Here is a 13745-nt window from a genome sequence, read left to right on the forward strand (position 1 = left end):
AGCAACCACCAGTTACTTCAGATAGGTATCTTTTTGCTCAGGTTTTTGAGACCCATGAGAACAGAACCTGTTTTTATATGCTGTTATGCCACAGTTTCACTTATTATACAGCCACAAGAGTGGCTGTATACTATAGCCAGTGTGTGTTTTTCACATACCACAATGTTAAATTGAAAATACCTCCATGCCATTCTGATGCTTCCCATAAGCTCATTTCAAAACAAAACCTTACAAAACTTAATAGTCCTGAACTCAGAAACGCTTGATTAACAACTCTCACAATTTTCATGGTGATACACAAAACAGTCAGAAAGAATTGAGAGTTCAAAGTCTAAAGAGAGAGAAAAAAACAGACACCTTTTTGACTTTTTACTCTGAGTTCTCATAATCTGTTGAAATTCACTAAAACTCAGCCATGGTCACAGAGTACCTGTAAACATGTTACTGACATTGCCCCATACTCTGGCCTTCATCTTCTGCAGTTTAAAAGTTTTAAGACATCCCTGGCTGATTTTTAATTAATTTAAGAAATTTTGGCTCGAACCCTATAATAGTGTTGGGCATGCTCAGTAAGAACCAACTGTCGGTGTTCTAAAAGCCAGCCTCCCAGATGCTTGTCTTGGCTAATCAGGGGGCCACACCCAAACCTGACCTTTATTTCACTTTAGACACTCATGGCTTCCCCCAAAGAATCCTGGGAAGTGTCATTTGCGAAGGGTGCTGAGAGGAGATTCCTATCCCACTGACAGAGCTCCAGTGGCCAGGCAGGTTTAACAGTCAGCCACTCTGATTGAAGGTCTGTGAGGGGAACAGAGCATCTCCTAGCAACTCTCAGCACCCTTCACTAACTAAACTTCCCAAGATTCTTTGAGAGAAGCCATGACTGTCCAAAGTGAAATAAAGGCCTGGTGTGGATGTGGCCAGGGACAGCTTTAGTTTAAATTTAGGTGGCAGGCTACATGTTTCCCAATCTCCTCCCCTCCCCCTCCTCCTCTCCTCCCTCCCCCTCCCCCAGGACAGTGTTGGACTATGACCTGGGAGGCCAGGATTCGAATCCCCAGAGAGCCATGACGCTCACTGGGTGACCTTGGGCCAGTCACTGCCTCTCAGCCTCAGAGGAAGGCAATGGTAAAACCACCTCTGAATACTGTTTACTATGAAAACCCTATTCATAGGGTTGCCATAAGTTGGGGTCGACTTGAAGGCAGTCCATTTCCATTTTCAAACATGATTGCACAGAAATAAATCCCACTGAACTAAAAAAGTATGCAACTGGTCAAACCCACCCTCTCCTCCCGCCAGTCCCCTCCTTCCCCTCCCCATGGTCAGTTTTACCTATCTTAAGCACGATTGCACCATTGAACTCAATAAGCATGCAAATGATCAAAATTGCCCTCCCCTGCCCCTTCCTTTGCCCGTCCCCCTCCCTTTCTCCTTCCCTCTTCTCTCCCCTCCCCCTGCTCCTCCCCCATGGTCAGTTTTACCTATCCTAAACATGATTACATAGGGGTAAATTGCATTGAACTCAATAAGCATGCAAATTATCAGACCTGGCTTTCCCCTCCTTCCCCTCTCCTTTCCTTCCTCCTTCCCTCCCCTCTTCCTCCTTCCCTGCCCACTCCAGCCCTCCCTCCCTCCCCCCCCAGTCAGTTTTAACAATCCTAAGCATGATTGCACAGGAGTAAATCCCACTGAACTCAATAAACATGCAAATGATCAAACCTGCCCTTCTCCTCCGTCCCCCTCCGCATCTCCTGTGGTCAGTTTCACCTATCCTAAGCATCATTGCAGGGGAGTAAATCCCACTGAACTCAATAAGCATGCAAATAATCAATCCATTCTCAGCAAGCTTGCACAGGATCCCATTTCTTACTTCCCGGATTAAAAAGCAGAGAAATTCACTAATAGGCAAAAACCCTTGCGGTTTAAGAATGTACCTATAGCCAACAGATATTCTATCAAACTTTAGAAAGCAGGGGAATTGGGCAACTATAGTGAATGCTCCAGGGGAGCAGGAGACCTGACCTCCTCTCTGAGATATTGTAAAAAAAAAGGTAAAGGTGTCCCCGCACTTGTAGTGCGAGTCGACTCTTAGGGTGACGTCTTGCGACATTTACTAGGCAGACCGTATATAAATGCAAACACAATTTGGGTTGGTCTTTCACAGTCCAATCCACTTCCTGTGTAGCTTGGAAGAATTTGGTAACATGTGCCTCTTTGTAGGGCAGTACAATATCTCAGAGAGGTGGTCAGGTCTCCTGCTCCCCTGGTGTATTCACTATAGCTGCTCAATTCCCCTGCTTTTTAAAGTTTGATAGAAATATCTGTGGGCTATAGGTACATTCTTAAACTGCAAGGGTTTTTGCCTGTTAGTGAATTTTAGCTTATAGTTTTGTCTTAATGATATTGTTCTTTTGCTGTATGCTGCTTACAGATTTTAAAATCTTAAGCAGTTTATAAGTGGTTTAAATTCAGTTAAATACTGCAGCTTCCTTGCTGAAGCTAAGGAGGTCTGGACAGGGTCAAGATGGGAGATTTGGTGATCCCCCACATACTGTACACTGCCTTGAGTTGTGTGACTTTCCACCACCCACTTTGAGCATGGTTTATCTTGGAAAAGCAGCATATAAATTCAACTAAACATAATGAAAGAAAGGCGAGATGTACTAAATAAAGGAAATAACGCTGCTGGTGCTAACTCCTGCAAGGGAGGCTTGCTTCCTGTCTGCATTTACCTCCAGAGGCCATTGAAGGAAGGTCAAGCAGCTTTAATATGGTTGCTGAGCTGGTTTCCCTTGCAAGTGCTGCTCAGGACCAGTTCCTCTGTTCACAACCAGTGCCACCAGTCACCACTGATGGTTGTATTGGTGGTTGGTGTGAATGAGAGTGGGGGTGAGAATTTCCTCGCAAGGCAAAGACCAGCTTCCCCCTCCACTCCTCCTGTGATCCCAATAATTATCAGGGTTTCCCACCACACACACAGAGCTACTTGCACTTTTTAAGGCCTGTGTGTTAAACCCAAAGATGCATTTAACACAGGGGTAGTCAACATGGCGCCCTCTACAACTCCCATTGCAGTCCTAACCAGTATGTTCCGTCATGCATGATGGGAGCTGTAGTACATAACACCTAGAGAGCATCAGATCGGCTAGCCCTAATTGAACATCACATCTAGTTGGGACCCAAAATTGTGTGAGCAAATTTGCAATGAGGACTGCACGATCAGCACACAGGCGTGTGCTGTTTTTTAAAGTTCAATGCTCATAAAGGGTCCTGCAATTTATCCAGTGTAGTATTAACACAGAACTTCACAGAGTCCAGATAGTGCCCATCGGACCCTGCTCTGCCTCCCATATAAGAAAGCTTGCTTATCACAGGAATTGCTGAGGTGCTTATAAATTACAAAAGAGAGCAAAGTTCCAGATAGGAGCTGTACCACAGACTGTTCCCGTTAAGTTCCTGCCACCCGGGTATCTACAAATAATATCAGACCAGCCTGTTAAGACGAGTCTTTTTAAAAACAGGATAGGAAGATCCAAGTTCATCTTGTTTTTACATTAAACAGTCTGAACATTTGATTATTCAAAATGTTGCAGCAGTCATTTTCCTATCACCCTCTGCAATGCTCCCAAGCACACATCTGTTTATGGTCTAATTGCCACGAGAGCACCACCCTTCCTCACATGCTGGGAATTTGCACATCAAAATCAAGCCAATCTTAAAAGGAATTAATTTGGCTTTTATAGGCAATCCAGTGATGATATGCCATTAATATTTTATGCCCCCGATAATGCAAAATTGGAGGCATATCTATTACCAGATAATGAGTTACACCTGGAGCTCTTCACTGAGTGAAGGAAAAGATTTTGCCTGATGGAATGTTTGCACATTCCCACTCCAACAGAAGTCCATCCAATGACAGATATTAACAACCTAGTTTCATCTTTTAGGCATGTGCTGGTTTTTCTGGCACGTCCTAACAAATGTAAAGCCCTGTCCTAAGCACCGTTCAGTGGGAAATATGAGTTTGCACAGGATTGCAACCATAGTGTCCCAAACAACTACATGCATAATTTTATTTATTTATTTATTTATTAAATTTATTAGTCGCCCATCTGGCTGGCTGTCCAGCCATTCTGGGCGACGTACAAAATAAAAGCATACAAATACATTAAAACATTAAAAATCTCAACAATAATAATAAAACCAAACCCACCCCAAAAGCCTGCCTGAAGAGCCAGGTCTTCAAGGCCCGGCGGAAGCTCATCATAGAGGGGTCATGGCGGAGATCATTTGGGAGGGAATTCCACAAAGTGGGGGCCACAATTGAAAAAGCCCTCTCCCTAGTCCTCACCAGTCTAGCTGTTTTAACTGGTGGGATAGAGAGAAGGCCTTTTGAGGCTGATCTTGTTGAGTGGCATCCCTGATGATGATCATATGCAACCTGATAAAATACAAGGAGATGTCTATTCTTCACAGGGAAACAGCCCAGGATACTTTGATGCCCAAGGTAAAAATGCACACACTATTCTTAGGCATAATCCATCTGGAAGTTCTGTTGCACATAAGTCCCAATGAAATATATGCAAGCTGCTCAAGAGCACAGCTCTGGTACATTTGAATGGGGCTTGCACAGGATAGCTTCCATGGGTCAGATCTGACCATCTCCTGTTCTTCTACGCCAATGACTTATGTGGCTTGAGATTGTAATACCAATTTGTTTCCAGAAGGTGCTGCTCTCAGGCTACATCTGCTGCTTGTTCTATATCTATTCCCCCCACTCCCCAAAATCCCCAGGTTCTCACCTTTTTTTTCTAGCCTCTTGGGCTTTTTGCCTTTTAATACTTTATTTGAAATCTAATTCTGCCTGAATCAGCTGGTAATAACATATTGATGAAACACAATCACCACCTTGCCAACCTGAAATGCTATTAGAAGAATGAGCTTAAGCAATCTTTTAAAACTGGTAATTCAGCAATAAAACACATAGTTTCAGTCCTTTGCATTTTGGACATCTCTTAAACACTATTAAATTTATCAAGTTATCACTTGAATACAAATGTGCAATCTGACCTTACACACGCTTATTCTCAGATATGTCACCTTTTGTTCAGTGGAACTTGCATACAAGGATAACGGTGTCTAGAATTACCCTGTTGAATGGGAAATGTGGCATCCCTCTCCCTTCTTCTGCCTATCTCTGAACGAAAGGGCAAAATTGGCTCATTTGGGGCATATAATTTACAGTGCAATCCTAACCACAACTGCTCAGAAGTAAGTCCAACTACATTCAATGGTGTTTACTCCCAGGTAAGTGGAGCTAAGGTTGCAGTACTGGTGTGCCCTATATGGTGTTTTTTTTTTAATAAAAGCATTTTGTATCCCAATTGTTCAGCCTTCTCCTTGCTGGCTGGGGCTGATGGGAGTTGCAGTCCAAGACAGCTGGAAGGCATCAGGTTGGAGAAGTCTGCGACAGGTATTGTACCAATTAATAGAAAACAATCTTACTCATATATCCCATTATTTGATAGAAGGTAAACTGTGATAAACTTGTAATTCACTTTAAACAAAACTTTTGAAAAATAATTTTAAAAAATAACGTTTGCATTAGAACTATAGACAGCGATAATCTTGCCCTGCACTGTTGAGATGCCCTCAGCCCAACGAACTCTTTGTTGATCAATTCAGTTACTGTTTATTGTAGTTACTGTCTGTTGGTTTGTTTCTTATCTCATGGTCTGCCTCTCATAGTGGGTAATACTTCCCTAAAGGCAAAGTTTATCACGATGGTTTCCTTACTTCCAGAGTTCTTATTTTTTATTTAATTTCCCTTAAATTTCTTCATTTTCAGACAGTGCTCTGCAAGTAAGGGCTTGATTGAATTCCTACCAGGCAAACTTTTTTTAAAATTATGTGTTTTGATGCTTATTGTTGTTTGCAAACTGCTCTGAAACTGAACTGTTTTCAGATCCGACTGAAAAATGGTATGCAATTACACTCAAATACAATCAAATTTTCCCACGTGATCGTAAACGTGTCTCCTCGCCCCACTCCTCCATCCCAGTGGCCTGTGGGTTCCTACCCTGTCCTCCTGTGGCGAAGGCTGAGGTTCTCTTTTATAGACGGGCTGTCGGGGATGAGCATCTCCGGGTGGGGGGAGACGTTCAAGACCGCCCCGTAAGGCCGGCTGCCGCTCCTCTCCCTCTCCTTGGCGGCGTCTTCGAACAGCACTTGGCTGCTAAGCTTATTGAAGACGATGGTGTTCATGGTGGAGGAGAGGGGCGACGGCGAGCGCCTTCAGGCGAGCGCAGCCCGGCAGCCGGGACTGGGGCGAGAGGGGGCGCGCGCTTCAGAGACGGCGAGGATTCGGCGGGCTCTGCAAAAAGGAAGAGAAGACGCGTCGGGTTACTCGGGGCGGTGGAAGAGAAGCATCCCGGCGTAGCGCGGGGCAGCAGAGTCGCCGGAGGGGATCAAGGCCGACGGGCTGAGCAAGGAAGGCCGGCTGCGACTGCTGAGGCGCACTTAGCTAGAAGTCCTCCAGAGCCAGCGGAGGCTGTTGAGGGGACGGGAGAGGGCCAGCAGGGTGGGGTTTGGTGGCAGTTTGGGGTTCAGGACCCCACGCAGCAGAACGAGGAGGAGCCTTCCCCCCAACCCAGCAAGGCTGCCTTTCCAGACTTTGATGTGAGTGCAGAGAGGGGACAAATTGGCCATTAAGGCTCCAGTCTAAAATGATCTAACTCTGCCACTGGAGGAGGACTCAGAACGCCATGTGCTGCAACTATATGTAATCCATCCTCAAAAGAGCTCAGTCCTAAAGGATGTATTTGCAGCAGGCAGGCATGGGGAACTCTTCGCCCTCCAGACGTTTCCGAACCACTGATGGGAGTTGTAGTTCAGAAACGTCTGAAGGGCCAATCTTTCCCCACAACTGATTTACAGGAATGAAAGGCCTAGTCTTCTGACCGAGGCCGCCCAAGAAACGGGATGGTCCCGAGTCCTTTTGGTCCGTGTAACTACGGTGGGGAAAAGTGCGGCCCTCTAGCTGTTGCTGGTCTCCTACCCTTCTACCCTTGGCCATGCTGGCTGGGACCGATGAGAGTTGGAGTCCAACGACGTCTGGAGGGCCGCGGGTCCCCTCCCCCTGCCTGCAGATGGCGTGGCGGGCGCCTGCCCTCGGTTCAAATGTTTTGGTGTTTGTTTCCCGCGCACTTGCGCCTATCTGTCTGACCTCACGCCTCTCGAAAACGAGCCTGGCTCTTTCCTGAATGGAACTTCAGGGCGCCACCTTCCAGCAAATTGTATTCCAGCCCATGAAACTCCCCCCATGTCCGGCGACTGTGGAAGCTATTTACATTTTGTTTTTAAGCGACCGCACAAGATCAGCCGCGGCTGTGGTGTGAACAGCTCCGTTCCCCGCCCCCACCAGCGCCCCGCCGCCCCCGCCCAGCCCTGCAAAGTGGAGGGCGCCGTCTCCTGGATCTCGACGCCGTGTCCGGTATCTTGTCGGACTAGGCCCATCTAGCATAGTATTGTCTACACTGACTGGCAGCGAATGTCCACGCAGGACACAGCCCCAGTCCTACCAGGGGCTGAACCTGGAAACTGTATGCAAACCAGATGCTCTTCCGCTGAGCTATATATAGCCTCTTACCCTAAATCTAGAAGGAGGGGTTGTTCTTTTTTCTAAGCATCGCTTAAGGTTTAAAGCCTATTTACGCCTTAATTTGAAAGAAAAAAACATAAAGAGAATTGCCCTCCGTTTTTTGTTTTTGCGCACCTCGAGGTGTACACAGCACGAGCAAGAAGTAAAGCCTAGCTTTGTATAAGGGGGACTGAAACAAGGGGGAAACTGAAAGAGCCCATTGTTACGTCGAATATTGGCTTTCCTCGTGTCAGCGGGCACGAGGAAGAAAGCACAACCGTTTTACTCCAGTACCCGGTCGGCTGTTGCTGATGTACGACAGCCTGTGGAGTGAAGCCGTTTATTAACCGAATGCATCTTATAATAGGCGCTACAGATGTGAGTGGGTCGGTGGGAAATGCATAAACAACATTATGGGTTAAGTGAGAGGAACGCCCACACGTTTCCAAAACAGCCTTAAAACGGCTTTTACAAACGCCAACGTTAAAACTTCTTTTCCCCTATTATATCCCTTATTAACCAACTGGTGGCATAAATAGCAGCAGAGAGGCTTAAAGGCGCGTGTGAAAGACTGGGCTTTTACACATGCGGCTTCAAATGCGCCTTTGACGCTCTCTGCTGCTGCTTGTACTACCTGTTAATGAGTGATGTCAACGGGCTATCCAGCACGAGCCTCAAAAAGAGTACTAACACCTGCAAAAACGCCGCCTTGTGAAAAACACGTCGGTGCTTAAGCTAAGGGAGAGGTCTCGGGGCTCTAGGCCAGAGGAGAGTCCTAGATCCTAGGTCGTGCAGCCGGGGGCTTATGCTGCATTAACGTGTGTGTGTGTGTCGCGCGCGCAGAGCCACTGCCTGCTAAAACCCCCTCTTAAAGAGCGGGGACCTAATTCAACCAGCGTACAAATGGGCTTCAAGTGAGTCGCCTCTAGATTTCAAGGGACCAGGTTGATAGAAGGCCATCAGAATAAAAAAAGGACACCAGTCCACTACAAGCAGTGACAGGGAAGAGGAAGGCGGGTGCACACGAAAGCACACGTGTGCACCCACCCCTCTCAAGGGCAGGCATGCGGAAGTCCCCGCCGCCACGGTGCTTTGCGATGCGAGGCAGACCCCGGGCCTCCGCTTATCCATCGGTCACGACGGGGCCACTCGGAGCTCTTTCGGGGAAGGTGACAGGCACGGGGTGGTCACAGGGTAATCATGCACACAGACGGTCACTATAACAGTACCGGGGAAGGCTTTGGGAACCCGGTGTTGTTGGCACCCGTCGATGGGGCGAGTTTGAGATGCTTAAGGGGCCGGCGGCCCGCCAAAATGGGCCGTCTCTTTGCCCCTCTGCTCAGCCCTGCTGTCTTCTTTGTGAGAGAGCGAAGAAAGCTCATGGGGAAACCAATCACCACCCTGAGCTAGAAGGACCCTTCGTGTGCTCCCTGGTCGCCGCTGCTGCTTCGCTATCATCTTTTCCAGAGGGGGCGGCCTTTCTCTCCCTTCCCCGCAGGGAGCTGCCATCTCATCCCGGCGTCTCCAAGAAGGGCCCCAGCTCAGTGGCAGAGCACCTGCTTTGCATGCAGAAGATCTCACGTTCAATCCCCAGCCTCTCCAGGTATCCAAACCCTGAAAAGCCGCTACCAGTCAGTGTAGACAGTACTGAGTTGGATGGACTCAGCACAGGGCTGCCTCCTATGTTCTGCCGTCCATGCCACACAGCAGCCCCAGAGGCTTTGGGGGTCGCCCTCTGAGCACAATACAGGCAGCCGCCTTCTTCCCAACGATGTGGCTGGCAGCCTTCCAGCCTTGGCACCTCCCTTCTGTCTCTCCGCCGAGGACTACACGGGAACCAATCCAACCGCGGCGGTAGCAGCCGCGAGGCGCCCTCCGTCCCTCCCCGCCGCCTTTCAGCCGAGAGGGTGTTTCGCTTTCAGTCTCGGTTTGAAAACAAGGCTCTGACCCCCTTTCTTCCTTTGGCTGCTCCCGGAATCCTCCCCCATCTCCCCCTCCCGAAAAAAAGTGCCTCTCTCCCGCCGAGCAGCTGGCCCGCTGCTGCTTTTCCTTAAACGAAATCGTCCGAGTAACCAGAGAAATGAACAAGACGGGCCACTGTCAATATTTGCAAGGATGTCGTTCAGACTCCAAACGAGGAGGGCCGGGATCCTAAGCACGCACAGGCACACCGCTTGTTAGGACGTTCAATTGGATTCCGTCGGGCTCCCTTCCAAGTCAACGTGTTGCGGTGGGAGCGAGGCTAACTCGCCGAAGAGCAGATGCCCTCCCTGCCTGCGAGTCCCGACGTGTGCGGCGTGCGCTCGCTTTTTACTCTGTGTACGCAATGAATGCGTACACACTACGAGCGCTTCTTTATGTTGCTCGACGACAGTTTCTGTCCGCCTTTGGATCCCATCCATCGGCCAAAACTGTCCTCCGACAGGATTGTTCGTTGCTACATTTTTCTAAAAGTGTGCTTTTCCCGACCTCTTCCTTTTGCAAGGAGAAGGGCTCACTCGGCTCCTCCCCGTCCAACACCACGGTCGAGAAAACACCCACGTTACAAGCCAGGTAGGCAGAGAGCACCATACACTGGTTAAAAACTTCTGGTTTTTAATTAGCCCAAAGTAATTACCACAGTCGTCAAAGAGAGTTAGAGAGAATCCCACTTTGGACACAAGTATGCTTGCAATGACAGAATACATATCCATCTGTTTTAACCACCCGGATACGGAGGAGCGGCCGGTGTGGTTCAAAGCAGGTCACTAAAACTGCGTTTAAACGACCTGTTTCAGGAGAGCCGAAATACAGAAATCGAAAGCCGCGAGGCGGTGGCAGGTCTTTTAACCAGCAAACCTTGCGTCAGCAGTAGCCAGACGTCTCAAATTCCTCGTTAACACACAACACATCCGCGCCTAGAACACGTGTCCCAATTTGTGGCTTTTGCAAGAAACAAAACCAAACAATGTGCTAGATTCCTAGGAATTCAGGAAGGAGCGGAGCGCGAGAAAACCAGGCGGTCCGCCGCGAGAGACCTTTCCGCAAAGGAGAAGCTGCCCCGCCACTGAGAGGTTGATCACGCGCTCAGGAGACGCGGCCACACAGCACCGTGATCGGCCACAGCGCTTGAAATCGAGGGCAACACGCCACCGCGTTTTTGTCCCGCTGTACGGACCTCACAGCGCAAAGAAGCTGCTACAAATTATATTCACCAAAAGTAACAAAAGGCCGTTCACACGTTTAAGTTCCCAAGGCACCCACAGGTATCCACGGGAAGAACGCGCGTCTAGGATGCAGGCTCTCACCAAGCAGAAACGCAAGAAAGTTGGCCTTAACTCATTTTCCCACGAAAACAAACCCAATCCGGGGTCATTTAAAACCTCCATACAAAATATTCTCTCTCTGAAGCATTTTATGTGGCCAGTCTTCCTTCCCAGAGATTATGCCATTTCAGTTTCATGCTATGTAATAATATTTAAACGCACACGACTTTAAACATCCAAATTACCTTCACAAACGTATATCAGCAGAAACTAGGTGTACTGGCTTGCAAAGGGTAGGTGTACTGGCTTGCAGATGTATAGTGCCCTTACACGGGCACGCATCCCTCTGCGGCCCTCAAGCCTTCAGGACACTTTGCCGGCCGCCACCCCCGCCAGAATAGCGCAGTGCAAGCTACCCACTGCCTTCGCGCGGCGCATTCAAACCGTGGGGCAGAACCACCAACCATCCGAAGGGGTGGGGGACGCGACCACGACGCGGGAAACAGCGTCAGGAGCAGTGCTGGTGGTTGTGTTTGGGCGGGTGTGAAAAGAGTGAGAGATCACCCCCGCCCCCGGAGTCCTTTGGTTTGTTCGGGCTCACCCGCGGCCGGGTCCCGCGGCCGTACCTGGCGCCTGCGGGTTAGTGCTGCCACTGCTGCTGGGGCCGGGCCGGGCCGGGGCGCCGCTCTTCTTGCTCCCTTGCTTGCTCGGCCGCTCCTTCTCCCATTCCCGCTCCCGCCACCCGTTTTCAGCGCGTGCAGCCCCTGAGAGCTCCTGAACCACAAGCTCTGACCGCGGCCGCCGCTCGCCTTTATTGCCCGGGCGGGAGCTGCCGGGCCCGGGAACGTGAATAGCCGCGCCTTCTCATGTTTCCCCTCTGGCCAGCTCAGCCTGCGAACATCCTCCCCTTGCCGTATCCAGCTTCCTGGGTAGCTCCGGCTGCGGCGTTGTCTGTCAAGAGGACGAGGCGGGAGGGAGAGAGGGAGGGGAGGAGGAGCGGGACCGATGCTGGGGGGTCGGGGACAGGCTTGGCCTTCCTTCCTTTCTTCAAGAGGGTGCACCTGAGGGCCACCCCATGACTAGCCCATTAGAGCCATAACTGTTGGCCGTTGGGGGGGGCTTTAGTTTTTTTGTAGTTACGGCTGAGAGAATCAGAGGACTGAAAGGGACCCCCTCCTTCTTCTCAAGACCGTCTAATCCAGTCTAAGGAGATGTGTGGCCTCTCTAATGTGCATTTCTATGAGACTGGCAGGCATTCTGATTCTACACCCTTACGTGGAAGTATGCCTCATTTAACTCAAGTATGCATGCTTCCAGTTAAGTGCCTATAGGACTGCACCCTAAATCCCATTGTACTCAACTGGATTTACTTCTGATTTACTTCTGAATAAACACACCTAGGCTGTTAAAGTGGCCACCCAATACATCCACATTTAGGTAAGTAAAGGTTGCACTGGGACTTGGCGCCGAATAAATGTGTGGAATCAGGATGGGAATGCCCTTGTTGTGGACAAGCAGTTTTAATAACCATGTTTACACAGAAGTCCCACTATGCTCTATAAGATGTGCTCCATTCAAGATTTGTGTAGGATCAGCCCAAATGGTCTTTTCATGTCCTTGGAAGAAGCCAGAGGAGGAGAAAAATTGCTTCTAGAGGCTTGAGGAAGGTATGGCTACTTCCACACAGGTAGCTCCAAAGGAGATATTAAAGACAGTTCCACGTTTTATTTCTCAGAGATGGACTCTTTCCTCACCCCATCAGCCAATTACTTTCTCATGCACAACTCATCTAGCATACAACCATCATTATTTTATAAGCCCTACTGCATTGTATCAGTTTATGATAAAGTGAAAGATCTTCCCCAGACACACACCCTGAGGTGTGTCTGGCACTAATGTGGATGTCTTTCCGTTGGCAGCTGGAGACTTTTTGGACAGGCTCTTGGAAAGAGCTACTCTTTAGTAAGCGATATGCCAGTTATATCTTGTGTTGCTGCTGTTGCATTTATGTCTGAAGCATGCTGGCTGAGCTGTAACTGTTCTGAAATTTTAATGCTGGGTTTTAGATGCTGTTGATGTTCTGTGAAATGGAAATAGACTGCCTTCAAGTCAATCCCGACCTATGGCAACCCTATAGGGTTTTCATGGTAAGCGGTATTCAGAAGGGGGTTACCATTGCCTCCCTCTGAGGCTGAGAGGCAGTGACTGGCCCAAGGTCACCCAGTGAGCTTCATGGTTGTGTGGGGATTCAAACCCTGGTCTCCCAGGTCATAGTCCAACACCTTAACCCACTACAGCACACTGGCTCTCTGATGTTCTGTACTATTTTATTTATTTTTTATGACATGTAACCTGCCCTGGGAACACTGGAGAAGGGCAGACTCATAAATGGATCAATCAAATCAATACATATTTTGAGCTGCAATTGTGTTAGGCAGCTACATAGATGTTATAAATATACAACATATACTGTAGCAGCTTGTTCCTAATCCTGGGAATTATTTGAGGTACATATTATACTCATACTTATGTTTTAAAGTGTTTTTAGCGCTTTTGTTTGCTGTCCTGGGCTCCTGCTGGGAGGAAGGGCAGGATATAAATCAAATAATAAATAAATAAATAAATAAATAAAGTGGATTCTGAGTGGGGGTGAGGGGAATGAACCTAAGTGAACAAATATGCCAAACATATTTCAAAATGTGGTTTAAAAGTTTCTGTTACATTTATTAGAAGGAAAATGTGTTAGTACCAAGCAAACGATGTGCATTCTCTGCATCAACTGAATAAACATTAAACTGAATCCTAATACATCATCATCATTTGAAGAACAATTTCAATGTGTTTCATACCACCTAACA

General features: G+C 48.4%; 1 protein-coding gene across 5 annotated transcripts in view; it reads right to left on the minus strand.

Annotated features, from left to right (window-relative positions):
* Window positions 1-11672, minus strand: part of MKX (mohawk homeobox) — an 82543-nt gene extending 70871 nt beyond the window's left edge. For 3 of the 5 annotated variants that reach the window (XM_061586111.1, XM_061586116.1, XM_061586115.1), the window contains exons 1-2: window positions 11514-11672; window positions 6083-6376 (exon numbers count right to left, since the gene is read on the minus strand). In XM_061586111.1, the coding sequence (XP_061442095.1) occupies window positions 6083-6267 (185 nt within the window). In that variant the 5' untranslated portion in view covers window positions 6268-6376; window positions 11514-11672. Of the gene's footprint in view, window positions 1-6082; window positions 6377-8871; window positions 8914-11488 lie in introns of those variants that run through there. The other 2 variants (XM_061586112.1, XM_061586113.1) reach the window with 2 other exon arrangements.
* Window positions 11673-13745: the final 2073 nt, after the last annotated feature.

Source organism: Rhineura floridana, chromosome 10, assembly GCF_030035675.1.
Source record: "Rhineura floridana isolate rRhiFlo1 chromosome 10, rRhiFlo1.hap2, whole genome shotgun sequence".
Taxonomy (NCBI): Eukaryota; Metazoa; Chordata; class Lepidosauria; order Squamata; family Rhineuridae; genus Rhineura; species Rhineura floridana.